General features: G+C 28.0%; 1 protein-coding gene across 6 annotated transcripts in view; it reads left to right on the top strand.

Moving 5' to 3' along the window:
- LOC114131928 (A disintegrin and metalloproteinase with thrombospondin motifs adt-1-like) overlaps positions 1-19880 on the top strand; it is a 66474-nt gene that overhangs the window by 23261 nt on the left and 23333 nt on the right. For 5 of the 6 annotated variants that reach the window (XR_007603102.1, XM_050197147.1, XM_050197145.1 and 2 more), the window contains 7 exons: positions 819-992; positions 6479-6618; positions 10893-11085; positions 11193-11340; positions 13966-14018; positions 14140-14316; positions 18545-18741. Coding sequence is in view for 5 of the 6 variants with exons in the window: in XM_050197147.1 (XP_050053104.1) it covers positions 894-992; positions 6479-6618; positions 10893-11085; positions 11193-11340; positions 13966-14018; positions 14140-14316; positions 18545-18741 (1007 nt within the window). In the remaining variant the exon portion in view is untranslated. Of the gene's footprint in view, positions 1-818; positions 993-2589; positions 2771-6478; positions 6619-10892; positions 11086-11192; positions 11341-13965; positions 14019-14139; positions 14317-18544; positions 18742-19880 lie in introns of those variants that run through there. The other variant, XM_050197149.1, reaches the window with a different exon arrangement.

The following is a 19880-nucleotide window of genomic DNA, read 5'->3' on the forward strand; positions in this document are numbered from 1 at the left end:
TAATGTTCTTGAGCTGGTACTTTTTATTATTATTATTCTTTTTTTGTACACTGACTATTGTGGAAGCCTCAACTATATAGGTACATTATGACTGGTATACATTATTTTATCACAATTATTATTTTTCTTAATTACATTAATATTTTATATTATAATATCATCTAGCACCTAGGTTCTAGACATTAAAAACATAGGAACCCACTCTTCGTTGATAAATAACCCCGTTACTCAAATAATTGCAAGAATACTACGAAATAGACTTTTGTTTAACTAGAAATATCGATCTACTTTAATGTATAGTGTTTTTTAAGATTCGAAACCCGATATAAAAATATATTATTGTATACTATTATAACACTAAGTATTATTCCCACCAAAATAAAAATAATTATAATAAAATAATAAATGGGCGTAGGTACTATTATAAAAATTGTGTTTAAATGCATCGGCCGTTCCAATAATAAAAAAATGATTATCATTCAATATACAAAAATAATTTCGACTAAGCGGGTCTACCTGAAAAACTACGTTTCCTACCCACTAGCTTTTCTAACTAACGCATTTTTGAATAATGTAATTGTTATATTATTACTGTAGTTTGTATCGCGGCTTGCGACGTACCATCAACAGTAATTTTAACTTTATACAATAATACAAAATAGTATATAGCTGGTATCTACCTTATAATTATCTTACCTGCATTACGTGAAATGGTATTGCATTTTGGATGCCAAATTGCCCACATTGTTTTAATATTATAATATCATTTATTTTTTTTTTTCATATCGTTCATACTAACCGTTACGGGAATCACTCAGTCCATGTAATTGCTAACTTTTGTTGCACACGGAATTTAACCAATTTTTGCTCAAACCTTGTCCAGACTTCGAACGATGAAGACCTCCAATGCCGTTGTAGTTGTATTCTTCTACAGTTCACTGTTGCAAGTGGTGCAAGTCTGTTTGTCTATGCATCCAAATGGCGTTTACCAGGTAAAATGCATAATGTTTATAGATAAAAAAAAAAAACAGTTTTATTCTCACAACCTCTCCAACCCATTATTTTATAGGTCTAGATTAATGTAGTTAAGAAGATACATTCTTGATATTAATTATGTATTTATTTATATATAAGTATTGTATTGAAAGTAAAATACTATTTATAAAGCATTATGGTTTATTTTTAAACTATATATTGGTATCTGCTGACAATTTTTAGTTAATCAACTTTTACATTTTTTTCTGAAAACAAGTTTGATGTACAATATAATTGTATGTTATAATATACATTTTTGTACAAATTGTTTGATATTTAATAATAAACATGTATTTAACGTAAATATTTTACTTAACTGGCCATTGATGATACATTACCAGGCAATGTATACAATACCAATATTTTCCAATCTTTATGGAAACACTTATGACGTTATCTCATACATTGTCATTTCTTTGACTATAATATTTCATAGATGAAATAAGTCCACATATTGCAAAGTGTATGGTTTGCAAAATTCGCATATTCTATTTCCTTTTTCTAGATTAATCGCTGAATTAAATGGTTCTTTACAGGAAAAAAAATCCTTTCTTAGCGGATGCCTATGTCATACTAGCTATCTGTATGTCAAATTTCAGCGCGATTCATCCAGTAGTTTGAGCTGTGCGTTGATTTCTGTTTTATATATTATACAGATAATATTAATTTTTACCATAATAACCATAATTTCACCCAGAAATAATATGTGTTATACACATAAGTAAGCTTTAAGAAGCTAACAAGTCTGATCTTTAACAATAAATAATAACTCTATTCTGTTCGTTTGGCAATTATAAATTAAACTCATTTACTGCAGACTTATTCGTCGGGTTTTCTATTATCCATTTCAAACGTATTACGCGTGATTGTGTAACAAAGCAAAAATAATAGAGAATATCATATTATATTATCATTATACCTCGTTCTACACACCAGATAAATTCCCACACGGGAAGTTATGTTTTTCATTTTATTGATAATCCGATTTTATGCCAGATGGATATTTTATCCAATTAAAATTACAGCAAAAATAATTACCTTTCAGTTACGCTTCAATTAAAATGTATATAATATAATACACACATCATATAATGCAGGTGAGACGCAATATATTTATAACGGTTTTTATTGTTATTTTCTAGAATATAATTCAATATAATACCTATATTATACTAAGTAACAGATAACCAACTAAGAAATGTTTATGTGGTATCAGTAGTATTAGGCCAGTTAAATAAATATTGTGATTAGGCCACAAATCTATACCATCTACGTAATAACACCTCGTTATCAGGATTATTGATTTACTAACCTAGTATAAGTATATTTTTTTGACGTGCCAATATTTTCTAAATTCCTTTTTTTGGCCAGTTAAAATCAGACAACTTCTTTATTTTAAACCTCACCCTCCACCCATAAAAAAAATATTTTCATGGGTTGTGATAATGAAATCGTCTTACAAGATCTTATAAAAAGTATTAAATAACCAATTTTTTTTTGTTTAATAACCACGTATGATATCTATTATTTTAATTTACACTGAAAATCAATAAGCTCCTTGTCAGATTGTTGGACAGTAAGTTGTATACTTAACTCCAGTGAGCACCTACACTGACTGAAAGACTTTTTTTGGTACACTTCACAGCCGGTACAACTTTCTATCGGATGTAATTCGTTATGGTGCAAATATAATTCACCAAAGTCACCGCCAATACAAGTTATATAGAGTGATTAAGTAAGTCTGTTCCATTTCCATTAAATACTTACACTTAAACTATGAAAAAAGAAGTTTTCATCGACACAACATCTAATGTACTTAAATGCCGTAAAAAATCTAAATATATTTTTTTGAGTATTGAGTAAACGTAATAACTACAAAATTAATAAATGCATAAGACATTTAGTATAAAAACAAGACGAACTTAAATAAATAAAACTACCTTGATATGTTTTTTAATTGTAATTTTCTGACTAAAACTCCGAAATAGGTTTGAGAAAAAAAACATATATAATACGTGTCAGAACGAATAAAATGAGTTTTATGTAATATATAAATAATGCGTTTCCGAGCGAGTATAATACATAAATCCATTGCGATTTATGTTCGGTCCGCGCGGTGCAGTAGGAAAATATTGTATGAAATATTTTCAGAAAATGATATTTCGATGAAATGAACTGTAAAAAAAAAATTAACGCTGCTACAACTACACTGTGAATAAAATATATTCATGCGTATCTATAAAATAAAGGATAAGATTATTTTAATCAGTCATTATTATTATCATATAACGTTTTATCGATCGCAATAATATTTTTACTATCTAATAACGTTTATAAAAAAATAAAAAATAAAAACTTTATAAACTATATTATAATTGTAACAATGGTATACGACAAATAGATAAAATAACTGAACAATAAATTATATATTACGAATCTTCGGACTTATATACCTAACACTACTTGTTTGTTTTTCCAAACGTTTTCAATGCCGACTTCGGTTATTTTTATCTTTCCACCCATAAATGCCTTCGTTTGCTCCCATGAGAAGTTTAAGTAAATAAGTAATATATTGGTATAACTTACAGTATGTATACAATTTTCTAATGCGCCAACTCTTAAATATTTTTAACCAATATCCAGAATCGTCACTGCGTGTGGTACCTCAAATTTCTTAATTAAACGATTTGTAAGTGATTATCAAGAACAAATTAACACTATATAAAGTCTAATTTATTTATTTTAATTATTGTCATATCAAATTTTAAACATGAACCTCTTTCATTAAAAAAGTCTACTATTTTATCGACTGTTTAACATTAAAGCTATTTAGCTATTCAGCTATATTAGCAGTTATTTTTATTTATGTTTTTATCAATTTATAATTGGTCAGAATCTATAATACATATTATTTTATACTAAGTCAAAACAATACTAAAATAATACGGAATAATTTTTATTTTTTTTCCTGAAAATATCCATGTTATATTGATTATTTATATTTGATAACAATTCTAAAGCCAATGATATATGTTGAGATGGTGAACATCGAAAAGCTATAACTTCGAAACTAATTTCGAGTGTTCAACCAACAAATCATAATTGTTGCCATTATTTTTAATTTGTTGAAATACCTACACAACTTCTAAAATTTCCAATTACAATAAAATTATAACTTATTAGTTTGAAATTTATTTATTCTTTTGTATGTGTGTTTTTCATCACATGATGAATTAAATTTTTGAAATTTGCAAAAATTGAGATAAAACTACTGGAAATTCTTTAATAACGCTAATTCTCAAAAAAGTTTTATTTATTGCAATTTGAAATAAATAATAGTCGTGAGCAGACAATTTTTTCATTAAATTTCTTATTAGTATTTTCTGTTCATAGTGATAAACGTTTTGATATACTACTTATTATATTAATAGACAAAAGTTGACCAATATTTTTGTTGATGCACAAATTTTAAGAATTCCCAAACCCCCAAACTCTTCATACTGTATTCGTATTAACAATAATATAACATTAATGTAATAATAAATGTATGTTCTAATAAGTATAAGTAAAACAGTTGCTGCTTAATAAAATAAAATTGTTACAACTATTTATTCAACGTGGTTTTTCTATTACGGATATATTTATAAATTACAAATAATCCAGGACGACGCAATTTACTTTTTCGATTACTTAAATTAATAATATCATTAAAATTATTAAAATTATGACTTTTTTAAATCCGATAAATTGTGGCCATTAATAGAATAGCTTCAAACTGGATGACTTTGTATGTCAATTTTTTTTAAAACAAATAAACCTCAATATATTATTATTTGTTTAATATTGTTTATTATAGAATATAGATAATACCTATTTAATATTAGTGGTAGTATAAACATTAAAATGAAACCATCAAAAACCCATGATCAACACAATTTAAAAGTTTACTGGTATTATAACGAATTGTAAACGCACTCGCATTACATCAATTGCATCCTGCTATAAATTAAGGAAAACGTTATTATTCTGTGCTTAAAGTTATTTTATCTATAAGTAATATAATGTTATTATGATAATAATTGTACCAAAAATAACTACGTATTTGTGACCAGCTCCAAACAACATAACATTAACTAAAGGTTATTTAATAACTATGCTAGAAACATAATAGATACTTAATCTATTCCTTAATTTATAATTTTTACTTCAAATTAATGAAAATAAAATAGGAAAAGACTATTTTTTAGTGGTACCCAAGTTCCTCGTACAATCCCTTAGTTGTGCTAATGCATATATTGTTATATTGTGACAGGCTTCGTCTAACTCAAATTCGATTGTTTTTTATTAGAGTTTTCTACTCGTAAATTATATATACACACTACACATTCAACTCACCGCTAAGTCGTCGATATAAAATTGACAAGACACATGAAAACGTAAAAGCAGGGTGAAACGCGTTACGTTTTTAAAAGATTGTTTTGACTTTTTTAGTTGGGAACATTTTATTTTATTTCATGATTTCGCTTACGCGCACACATGGAGCGTGACGATATTACATTATTATTTTATTATTGTATTATTATTTCAATATGTTGCAGTACATAACAGCGAAGAATTTTAATTTTTAGTGAATCCTATGGTGTCTTAAATTATAAAAAAAAAAATTGTTTATTCTGAAGAATATGACTTATTTTTATTTATTCGCTATATTCTAATAATATAATATTAATTCCTACTATCTTTTTTAACTTATGTATTGCGCTTAATCAAAAAAAAAAAAAAAATGATTTGTATTGAATAATAAAATTATAGATTTTGTGATAAACATTGATGTAAAATTATCCCTTATATAATAATTATTAATTTGTTTATATTTAATAAACAATATTATGTTAAACATAATATCAGTCCAACGAAATAATGCAACCGTAATTCAAAGTTATTTTAGACATTTCATAAAATTTCACTTACCTACGTAGGATTAAATCCTAAAAAAAAAATATTTTTTTGATGAGAAAATATTTATTATGAGAAAAAAACTTAATTTCTGTTTATTTTATAGTAATACTTACATTAATTCCAAAAATTGTTTAAGTTGGTAATTTTCAATTCAAAATGAAATTTTGAAACTATGATCATAGTATAATTTAAAGAGTTATGATTTTTTATGAGTTACCGCCTTAACCGTAAATAATAATAATAATGTGTAATGTATTATATAAGTTGAGAGAAAAAGAAATAGTTAGAAATAACTAATACTACAATACATCAATTATAGGAAAAAAATGAATTTTTTTTGATCTGGCTACAATTATTATAAGTCCTAAGCTTAATATGAATAAATTAGCACTAATGAAAAGATGGCAACGCATACACTACATCCATGGAATATTAACAAGATTATATAGGTATTTTATATTTGTTTTTATTTTCACGCACACAGGGCTTACACGATACGATGACGATAGACGAACTGAACTATTATTTCGGAGTGTCCGATGCGACGGATGCACCCGAGTACGAAGTAGTCACGTTGTCCAATCCAGCGGATCGACCGGATTGCACGTTTTTTGCTTTTGGCAGGTATCTATATAGTTATTATATCTATTAAGACTATTTTTTTACGATAAACATAATGTAATCACCAGTCATTATTTCATCAAACTTACCCATGGAAAAATAAACATTTTTATATTTCAATTTCGCTTCATAAAATATATAACATAATAGGAAACTATTTTTCAATACTTTCTAAACAAAATGTAAGATATGAAGTAGTTGAACTCAAAACTAGAATCGCTAATTATTAAGGACCCCAATTTAAATGGCGCCTACACGAAAGGACTCGAGCTCTGATGCAAAAGTATGAACGAGTGAAATATAATGAATAAACATCATAAGAACGGAAAATTCCTGCATGAAGTGTACATAATAATAATATGTACCTACTGTGTTTAAATGGTGTGTGTTTGTGTGTGTGTGTGTGTGTAGTGTAGTGTTGCATCGTCGGGCGTTGTTCAGCGCACGAGGGAAAAACGTCCGCGGATTCAAGGCACTGGAACTAATGATTAAGGACGTTATATAACACAGAGGCACGTGTTTATATCACAGAATGATTTATTTTAACCAGAAACGAGCTCTTTTTCTCAGACGATTTCTTTCATCTTAAAAAATATGTTATACGAGATTCGTACGTACTACATACGTCCCGTCGTATATAATACTAAAAATATTATGTATTTTGTTATTTTTGAACAGCGTTGACCCAAGTTTTTAATCGTATTTTCTAAAGCTAGAGTACTTAATGTTAAATATTAAAATAATAATATCTAGTATCATATGATAGTAGTGAATATTTTATCTGCTAAATCGTTTGTCTATTTCAATCGTCCAGGTATAAGTGTCATAATATTCATAGGATCGTTGTAGGCCTTTTTCGTAAATACCTAATATTGGATCTAATAGAAATATGCGGGTTTCTGTTGAAAAGTATCCAATATCTTGAACATATTATTATTGCCAACAAAGGAGATCAAATATAAGGTTTCGTTAAATTGTGCTGTACATCAAGGCATTTCCCTTGAAAATTATTTTATTTGAAATTGTTGTAAGCCAAAAGTAATCATGTACATGACAACATCATTGAGAACATTCGTGGACACCATCTGTGATTCATCGATCGATGGAATTTTTTTTTTTTAACGTAGAAATAAATAGAGAAAGATACAAAAATGGCATTCCTATAACTAAGTCCTGACTCAAGTTCACTGTGGAAACATTCATACGATATTTTATGAGATCATTAATAACTGTTTTGACGTAACACGCATTTAATCAGTCAATTATCAATTAATTAATTTTTTTTTATTTAATGATATCAATGTTATAAAAGTCCTCTTACCCTTTTTGTAATATTTAATATACTTATACTGTCTTGTAATAATTTATTAGCACTGCATGCGTTTCATATGCGATGTGTTTTTGTGTTTTGTTGTATTGATTTTATTTATTAAATTGCTACTTTTATCGTCATATTTTTTTTATTAATCATCATCAAAAAGAAATAATATTTTTTCGACATTTCCTTATATACATAAATACATTCAATATCGAACCAATGTATTATTAAATGTATCTTATTTATGCCTTCATCAGGAGTGGCAGTGACAGCCACTATAATAGCGTATAATCCCAGAGTCAACAACAAGCTACTCTACTCTTCAAAACTTAATGTACAAGTACTTACATTTCATTAGATACGAGTATAGCATTTTATATTCGTTCAGAATGTTTAAATTTAAAACTAACATTAAACGTAATTTCTTAAAGTCTTGAGAAAAATCCTATTTCTTTACACATTTATACATACTATAATATGTATTATACTGTAATACAAATACAACAACTTTCAACTTTGGTTAGGGTTAAAAATCGAATCAGTTTTCTTTTTTCTAAATTATAATATCATAAATCGTTTTCCGCCAAGTGAACAGGATTACAGCGTGGGTTCAACAATAGAGATAGCGAGTATTCTATAATAAGGTCACTTAATTTTTTTTCTAATATTTTAGGTATTACTACTACCATTTTTTTATTTTTTTCAATATTCATTTATAAGAAGACCAACTATAAAATAGTGTTACGGATCGAAAAAATATTAACAGCAATACGATGAGGATAAAGTACCCATTTCGGAGGTATCAGTGTATAAAATTGGCCCATTTTGGTGTATATATGTAGATATATAATAATATATACATAGATATATATAGAAGGAAAACATTTATATTTTTTCACCGTGGTTTTTTATTCCACCCATCCGAAATTGGACAAGGGGTCCAGTTTTATAGCTAGTCCGTCATAAATAGATAGGATTTTTACTCCCAAATATGCGACGGAATAACCGAGATTAAAAAACATCAATATCATCCCTACAATCTATATATAATATATTATGTGTGTGTGTGTATTTATATAGGTTTCGCGTCCTAAGCTTACTACTTTCTTTTTCCTGTTTGAATTGCGTAACAGGGAGGGAAATAGGGAAATATGGTACCTCATTGCTGCCTCCTTGATAGCATCATTTATTGAAAAGCAAAGCAACCATACAATATATAAACACTTAATACAACATAATATATAGTTATGACAATAATATTGCGGGCCTCTAATCACCCCCCTAAGATTGGCCATCCAGCATATAATGGTAAACTTAACTAGTTTGTAAAGCTTCATCTTGGCTGCATGGCCATAGCAACTTGTCTCATCCTTTTCAGAGTTTCCTTTTGGTCCATTATTGACTTCACCATTGCAGAAAAGAGCGTCTTATATTTGGTACCATTCGTGAGAAATCTGCTTCACTGGGTTACGTCTATAGGTAGCTCATCATGTTTCGGTTTGTAAAGGACCTCTATGACATCCTATGGGTGGATCAATCTGCCAAGAGACTGTATCAGCTTTTTTCTGGGGTCTCCCAATAATGGCATATGATAAAGGTGTGTTCAGCATCATCTATGTTGGTCGGGTAGTGAGCACACGCCGGGTTTTGCACCCTTGTTTTGAATTACATGCATTTGGTGTTTTAAATAAACGCATATTGTCATACATTCGTCTCACATGGATCATTATTATTACACTAACTTAATAAATCTACTTTTATATTGAGCCAGTATTTACAGCATAGATAAATTCGTATAAGTGTATATATATATATATATATATACATAAACTTCTCGTCACTGAAACTTGTATATGTATAGGCCTATCTAAACATTTCCATCTTAGTCAAGATTTTTTTTTTTACTTTTCTTTGCCCCACCACCCGTAAAACCGGGAGTCGTCTTACTTACATACATAAATGTAAAGGTTCACGTCACTTTGATCGCGCGCTCTATAGTAAAACTTTTTTTTATCTCGAATGAGGTTTTTTCGAGTCCATCTCAAGAAATATTCTCTTTTTCTTTTATACCTAATTTGACCACTTGAGATTGGCTTTCTACGGTAGTACGCTTTGTCCCACAACATTTTAAAATCCACGATGATATGATTCCTCTGCCACGATAATATATCGTTTGAGTAAATACTTACTAAACATCGACTGATAATAATTTCGATATTGAAAAGAACCAAATATCTTATTTCCCTTTCTAATATACATACAAATCTTAAAACTAAATTATTATACCTACGTCCTACCTATACGCCAACCGATGAAATAAGAATTGAGTTTATGCAAATGTATAATATAATAATAATAATAGGTTATAACATATATAATCATTTATAAGAACAATAATACATACGTACTTTAGTGAAAGGAATTCCACCATTTTATTATTTTTTCGCAAGTTATCCAACTAATAGTACAAGGAAGTGCCGTTTTGTTTAAATTGCTCATTTTTACACGCACCATAACATTTTAAATTTGTATGTGCGATGAAATTTTGTTAACAATTTGTCATTTAATAATATTATGGTTCATATAAAAGTCCTCTAAATAAATGGATTATCTTATCTGGTTCGCATTATAGCTTCAAAATATAATTACCTATACCTCAGTCGCATTTACCATTATATCAACCAAAGTGAAATTTATATGTTTGAAAATACTTATTGTTTATTTATTATTTTTTTATATCAAAGCTTCGATTGATGAACTTTATTAATGGTTAATATATTATTTGAATACAATAATTAATTGATTTTCTACTAGTTAGTATATTTTTGAAAATTATATCTGAATAATTAAAATAGTATTGTAATATTTTTTTTCAATCAATTTATGTTAATTAATGTATTTCACCATGTTGATTATCATCTGTTGTATATATATATATATATACATATATTACATTTAGATCGGTGAAATTGTTCTTGGAACCCAACGATCGTTTGATCAGTGATAATTTCGTGTGGAAAATACGAGACGATTCGGAATCAGTAACATACGAAGAAAAATCACCGAGACGATGTCATTACATGCACCGGATAAGCCATACTGGTAACGGAGATGTGACTGCAGCGTTTAGTTATTGTCCAGGTAGCTCCAAAGTAAGTGCCGTGTGCGGACACTGTGACTGATAAAATTTGATAATAACATAAAAATCCCATTTCAATTATTTCATAATAAATCGTACCCGCTCAACTATCGTTTATAGAACGGTATTGTCTTTCTACCGGACGTCACATACGAACTGCAGTCCATAAGTGCAGGGCTGTGTCGATACCGGTGCGACGACGACGGTCAGAACGCGTTTATTTTGAAACGAGCACCGACAATCAATCATACGTGGACTGACGGATTCGGTAAGTACACGCCTATTGGTTCAACCAGTGGCATATTCAATGGGGGATCATTTCACATAGGTTTTTTTTTCAAATACATTTAATTAGCTATATTAATAATGTTTTTTTTTTTAGAAAAGATTTAAAAATATAGATTTCAGCTTGTTCATATTTAAAAAAAAAAATGTATTCATTTAAATACAGCATAAACATATAACTGCAGTATAAGAATTTTATGAGATATATTAAAACTATATTAAAATACCATTATAGAATAACTATACTTATTATAGACAAAATACGTAAAGATCTAATCTTCGATTTCATAAATAATCAATAAGTACCTCGTGTCCATACTTGTTAAGTTTGGTGTATTAAAGTTTAAATATTTTTTAGTTTAAACTATATAATATTATAACTAATTTAATAACCCAACTTCACCCGTGAAAAAAGGTAAATACGGCACTGCATAGACTTATTTCACTTTTAGGGTATCTCAATTAACAAGTAAACCGGTGGCATCGGCGTACTCAATATGTAAATTAATACGACCGAGATGAGTAATTCATCCGTCGTTGATTATTTATAACACTTGCTATATTTTCGAACATCGCTCAAACTAGTATCTACAATTTCCTGATATTCATAAGAGCAATAAATTTGAATTTTTTATCAAAATCGGTCAATTAGCTTTTGAATATATTTATTATTTTTATACAAATACAATATACATAGATTATTATACTTATTAATAAATACAAATTTAAAATATTAAAAAATTTTCACGAGGCGTGTACTTTACTCTGCCGTGCAGCGCATGCCAATAACACAATGATAGTAAAGCGCAATAGTGGCAAGTCGCAATATAATTATGTATAGAACTATAATATAAACATAGTCATGAAATAGACTTTTGCAGAATTGGTGGGCTTGAGTCTCACTTAAAATTTTTTATTCATCATACATTTAACCTTTCTTTTTAAACCGTCTACTATATAGGTTAGATTTTTTTACTTATTTGAAGGTTTTTAAATCATGTAATTCAAAAGTTATATTTATAGATTGTTCAAAAATATATAACCACTTATCAAGCAACTCGTCACTTGTACGTGATTATATTTTAGCGAACATCAAAAATGTAATGTTATAATTAATGATTGATCAGATTTAATTACAAAGTACAAAACAAAATATATATAAGTCGTAACAATCTACAACATAGAAGTGGCAATAAATGAGTTGTAATACAGTTGTAGTTAAGTGGTTCGTGGATTCGGGAGCACTAATAAAACGGGACTTTGCCAACTACATATATTTTTGGCAACTTTTTGAGCGAATATAAAAATCAAATCAATGTTAAGTTTTCGACATATCTATATATTATATACACAATACATATATAAGTGAGCTAAAGAAAACTTTCTAATATTTATATAGCATATAACGTGCATGAATTGTGTTAAAAAATGTACTCCACATGTAGTTATTCTGAAATATCTCTAAATTTACAGTGTACACGCTAAACGATATACAAATTTAATTTTAACGTCATCAAAACTGTAGTATACTAAGTACTTTCGTTACCATATTTTTTTTTTTTTGAAATGTTGGTCTTAGAAATATTATTACGTCAACTTTGAATAATTTATAATTATACCAAACATTGGTATATGTACATAGAGCAGTAATTATTATAATAATTTAAGTGTATTGTATTATATTCTATATTTCCGAAAGTTCCTACTAAGTGCATTTTTGTGATTATAATAATTTCTCTTCAATAAATATTTTAATTACATTTTAGGGGGCGTCAATAGGTTGTACCGTATACACTATACACATACCTACTCAAATTATATAAGTTCCAAGTACCTACAGTTTTCTTAGTATCTTACATGTATTCATAAAGGACTCAAATTCAAATTTGAGACGTGCAAAAGCAATATAGAGAATATTATATTATTACCGAGTGGGCAAATGTAACAATTATAATGACTTTATTCTGCATAAGTGTATAATACTAAGGTACAGATTTTCATCTGCAAATGACAAAATACAAATTCTCGCCAACCAAAAAGTATAGTAAATTTATTACAAATTTTAACTTTTTTTTTTTTAATAAATATATACTGACATAAATTATTATACCTCAATTAATATGTAATTAATAGTTAAACAGAAAAGTTCCTACACTTTAAAAAAAACTTATGAGTTTAAAATTGTATGATTTTTGCTCAACCACAACCGTGAGTTATATCCAACAATAAATTGTATAATAAACTACAATTATGGGAGGAGTTAACATTCAAAGACTTTAATCTAATAATGTCCATGTTGTGCAGCCACCGTCCAAATCGTGACGATATAAGTTTCTATATTTTTCTAATGCATCTATCTACCCTACTTATATGTAATATTATTATATTATTATATTATGACTGTAGCTTACATACACCTACAACAGTAAAGCGTGATATGACTGCTGAAGATACGAAACGTTCATGAAAACAAAAAATAAATAAACTAGAAAAAAAGAAAAACTTTAAGTTCTATAATTCGCGTTCTAGTTTATACGACGTTTAGAACGTTAATACAATATATTCCTCTTGACGAATTGTATTTATTTATTTTTTCTCTCATCTGCAGACGTATTGCAAAGACCTGGCGAAAACTATGCTTTCATGTCACCAGACCTTTTCGTGAGTATAAAAATTAGTGAGGTTTTTTGCTGTTGTCATTGTCGTCGTGTTTTCTCTTTCCCTGTCCATCCATTCGCACTTAACTCCTCCCAGGATTTTAATTAAATATTTTGCCACGCAGGTAGAAGACATGAAATACGACGAGGACGAAACGGCGGCATCGGTGGCAGCGACGACGGCAATACCCGTATTAGAGACGGCGCTTTATTTTGACGAACCTGCGTATAAAACATTTTCGGAGTACTTTAAACACGACGACGAACACCTTGCCGACATGATTCTCGCCTACATCAATGCCGTGAGTTTATATTTTTTATTATAACTTCATTCACAACATACCATTAAATAATAAGAATAAATTTAAAATTTTTAAAAACAAATATATTCATTTTTTCACTCCTGATATATTATAAAACGTAGATAAATTAATTAAATCCTCGCCTTGTATATTATTATACTTACTCATAAAACGTCGAAATAAATTCAATAACAAAAAAAATATCTATTATAATAAAAACTTACCTATTCCAAAATAAGTTTTATGAATTTGGTACGGATTTTTGTTTAGTCCTAAGTTAAGAGAATTCATGCTTTGTGTTTGACCATTAACATTTTAATTTAATTTTACATAATCGTTATTATTTTTAGAGTGTCAATCATCAAAAATAAAGTAAGGTACACGTAATTTCTGTTGAGATTTCACTAAAAAACGTATTATTAAATATAACTTAACTATAAAATACAAAATTAAAATTAAATATTATATGATTTAATTTAATATTTTAGATACAAATTGATATGTTATACTCGATAAGCCGATAATCCTTACTATACTACTTACTTACTATAGGTATATATTATACATGCATATTAATATTTATAACTTTGATATTTTATAATTATAATAATAAAACTATAATACTGTATCTTACTAAGTGAAAATATACAAACTCATTATTAATAGTTAGCTGATTACAGGAATAATAAATGTAAATTTTTTTAAGATAAAATTGATGAATTAGTTTATAGTGGTTATAATTAAATTTCAAAGCGTGTAACTAAAGTCCAATATTATTAAGAATAAAGTTAAAAACAAACTGGTCAAGTGGATAATACTCAGCTGTTTAGTATCGAATGGACCTCAGACATAGAGTAAGTCACTAATATGAATGTGTTAAATTTGAATGCAATGATATACATGATTGTATATGAAAGACGGTTCTGAGCGGAGATGATTTGTCAGTCTAGGATCGATATATATTTTCCACTAGGTAAGGAGAAAGGTGGTTATGTTTTAATGACTTAAATATTTCAAAATTAAATCATCTACAGAAAATATAAGTTCAAACAATTGGTGAAAGTTTCAAGTCTTAAGACTAATAGTTTTTAACAATAACCAAAATCTAAAATTATTTGATACTACATCGTTATTTTACAAGTTGAATTTTGTAAAAATTTAAAATTAAGATAACATTCTAAGATAACTATTGTAAATCAAACTTATGGGAATTCTTATATTAAATATTCAAATCTTAGCTACTTGTACAACAGTTTTATCAATTTTAAACTACAAAATAATTTTCAAATATTTATAATTTTGACAAATGTTTGTCAATATTTGAACTTTAAACGCTTATCTATAATTAACTCAACAAAGCCGAAATATTTTGAAAATGTAACCCTGAATAAGTATAATGCTAATTTAAATATTTGGTGTAAATTTCAAGGATAATATATTGATTCGTTTTTGAGTTACAACTATAAAAAAAAATTAATTTTGTCAAAAACTGGTTTTGCATAGAAATTTGCGTTTTCCCGTCACTTTTTTGTGGTTTTGTGATTTTGAAAACTTCAGGAAACTTCTTACTTTTGACTTCTATAATACGACAAGGATATTCAATTTATCACCGGTAACCAACCCAGAAGTTTTAAATTGAAGCATTATTTTACAAGTTATTATGTATACAAACATAAAAAAAACACATCATTGTAGAATAAATACATTCATCACTCCGTTCAGAATCTAAAAGATTCTTCGAAATAATCGTAAAATTACGAAAATCAGAGATGGAATAAATTTACTATTAATGAGTAAAAGGTGAATGAGCAGGCTTAGTAAATTGCATTATATATTAAAACGTCAAATGCAGACAAGTATTGCATCGGTGACTTAATTCGAAAATTATATTTGAACATTGATGGTTCTCGTAAACAATTACACACACTCGTTATACAATATTAGAATCTCTTAATTAAACAAAGTATTTATACACTGTTGGATACACAATTATTATGATTACGAAGTCGGCGCGGAAACGTTTGACACTTTCGTTAAGTTATCTACTCTGGCGTTCTGGTGCCGAAAGTCGCTACTCTATGGCCACCGACGCTGCGTCCTTTGGTTTTATTATCCTCCGTGTGAGGGCACTTGCTTTTCGTCATTGCATTGTCGTAAACCGGTGCGTCCGTTTGCCGCTATAACCTCCACCATTTTTTGTGCCTTTTTTATTATTGAAGCTCGAGCCCTCGCGTTCATCGTAATCTTTGGCCCACCCGTTGCATACGCTATGCGATTTCATCGATTGCGATCCTCGTCAAAAATGACAAAACTTTCCGTGCCTTCGTCAATCACTCGTTCGTTTGTGTTTTTCGTTGCACGTAGTGCGAGCGCGTGATCGCGTCGTTTACATTTATTAACCTAACCTAACCGTCCATTTTCTATACGCAGTACGAACTTGCCCACCGCCTCTTGGTGTTATTTATATTCACCGTTCTCGTCGTGTCATTGTACGATCGATCCTGAACGCACGGTCCGCACAGAACGGTGTTTTTTTCGCTATTATTGACGTGTGTTAGTGTTTGTATCCGAGTTGGCGTTGGTCAAAGACTCGCACAGCCAGTCATCTCCACGTTCGGACAATCATCGCCACGGGACAACAGCAGCGTCAACTTTTCTATCTGGCTTATCAGGCCGTACACACCACATTATTATTATATACATATATGATATATATATATTAATTTTGTTTTAATTTACATGCACTTTTCTTATATATTATTTTATTATTATATCGCACCGATCGAATTGTGATCGCGCTTATTATCATTATTACTAACATTAGGATTAAGTAACAACTATTTTATGTACAACAATAATAAATCTTTATTCAAAACGGAATACGAACATTTGCTAGGGATATCGTTTTTATCTTCCAGCACCCAAAATCATACAGTCCACTTTCTTCATCTTTTTAGGGTTACCAATGAGCTGACTTTATATAATCGAGAGCACGACAGGGTATTTGCCGCCGTCAGTGCGCGCACATACACACACACACACACACACACGTAAAGCTCTCACGCCGGTTTTGTGTGTAGCCTTATCGCACATACACAATATAACAAGTGTGTTGTTTTTAAAACGTGACAATATACAGCATTTATATACACCTTGGTACCATACTTAAAAAATAATTGATACTTTTGCACACCTTGCATTTTATAATTTGGATTATCCCCCAAAATCACCCGTAAACTAAACTATAAGCAAAATACATCAAAATAATTTTTAATTACTTAACCAATAACTGATAATAGTTTGACTTTATAAGATTTAATGCAACCGTAAATTATTTAAACTTGTTAAAATTCTAATATTTAATAAACGTTTTATAATCGATTTTTTAAATCAAATAAAAAAATACTAAATACTATATTAATAAACATAATATATTTTCCTTATTTTAGTTTTTTTTTTTTTAATTATAAAAATTATACCATAAAACTTTCTTTAAGGTAAACGAAATTGTTTATTTGTCAAAACTTTTTTTTAGTATATTTAAATATTTATAAAAGAATTTTATTTGTTTTTTTTTTTTCATTAAAGCAGAGTACCTAAACCTTATTAGTACTTTCATTAAACAATGTTAAGTTAAATGAAAAAATATCAATATAATAACATTTATCAACTATTAATACTTAATATTAACGAGTCATTTTGTTAGTTTAAGCTTTATTAATAATGTTTTTTACAAGATATCTTAAAACAAAACAAAATATAAAAAAGTGAAGCGATAAAATATATCATGGCGGTATATAATTTCAATAGGGAATTAAATTAACAGTTATTATATTGGTTTACTCAAACAACAAAAGAAAAGTTTTAAATTAACCTAAATCTTTGTTTTACCTATTTGTTTAAATATAATACATTTTAGGACACGTAGGTATCTTAAAAAAAAAGAAAACTTTAAATAGAACTTCTTTACTACTAAAATACATATCCAAAACTGAAACTTTATACTATATAATTTAATGATATATTAAACTCTTTATTGTTTTTAACCTAACACATTAATATTCTACTTAATATGTAAAATATTTACTTCAATAATGCTTTATGAAAAGTATCGATTTGATTTTGAAATATCACGAGGGCAGTGTTAATAACATTGTGTATTGTGTACTTTTTGGTTACGTTTTGTTTTTGAAATGGTTTTATAAAATAACCTTACTTTTGTCTTTAGGTTCAAGTATTGTACCACCATCCAAGCTTGGGACAAAAAATCGAAATCGTCTTGGTTAAATTAGAAATGTTCAAAACACAACCTGCAGACTTGCCACATTACAATGGTGAGAGGAGCTTGTTGTTGGATTCGTTTTGCGCGTTCAACAAAAAATATCGAAAACAAGAACAATGGGATATTGGACTCTATATTTCGGGGTAAACATTATTGTATCATAAAAATATTATACACATATAAATGTCTCAAACGTTGAATATGCATCTTTTTTGGGGAGGAAAAAAATAAATGACAAAATTCATCAAAATTCTAATATTGAACACTTTAAAAAGAAAAATTGTGACTATATATTTTTGATATTTTTTAATCAGCGTATAAATAGTTTATAAGAAATCTTGTACATTTTCTAGGTTTTTTTAATTTACAAGTAATTTTTTATCGACATGCAATAATTGAAAAAAAAAACGATACTATCACATTTCTACAAATAGTTTAAAAACAATCAGAATATTTAGAACATTTAATCATACATAGGCACAATTTTGAAATATATATTTAGTTAATATGTCAAATATTTAGGTTATTTGTTTTATTTGTTTTTAAGTTTCACAAAACAAAAAAACAAATGGATTTTATCAGAATTGGTTTTACGTGAACATTCATGTTTTATCCCAATTTATTTTGAAAGACACTTGGAATTTTTAATATTGACTTTTTAAAAATATAAACTAGACACAATTTTCTATCAGAATTTATGTTCAAAGTTGAATGTAGTAATATTTTTTCACTTACTTAACATGTTGAGCTCTGCGAGTATCATCAGAATCTTTTCCGTATCGCCGCATGAAAAATACTTGGGTCGAATATGTGTCGACATCGGCAACCAGTACGCAGCAACATACTTTATTCTATGTATGTAAATACTAATTAATGTTAATTTAAAAAAAAAAAAATTACAATTAAACAGTTAATCTTAAAATTATGAATTACGCACCCACCAGGAGAAATAATTGTAAATAAAATTATAATTAAAAATATATTCAAAAAGTGATAAAATAATTTGATATTTTTAGAATATAATATATAAGTTTTTTTTATATTTTGTATTCGGTAGGAACACGCTGTATACAAAAGAAAATATTTTATTACAAATGTTATTAACTGAATATAGTAGGTATATAATATTAGTGTGTAAATTTTAAATATAGAATACATGATATATTAATTGTTATCAACAATCGACGACGAAGTCGTTTCGGGAAAAAAATAAATATCAGTAGGTACTAAAAATAAACAAAACTAAAATTCAATTATATTGTTAGATTCTAGAGATATTACC

This window comes from Aphis gossypii, chromosome 1 (assembly GCF_020184175.1).
Source record: "Aphis gossypii isolate Hap1 chromosome 1, ASM2018417v2, whole genome shotgun sequence".
Taxonomy (NCBI): domain Eukaryota; kingdom Metazoa; phylum Arthropoda; class Insecta; order Hemiptera; family Aphididae; genus Aphis; species Aphis gossypii.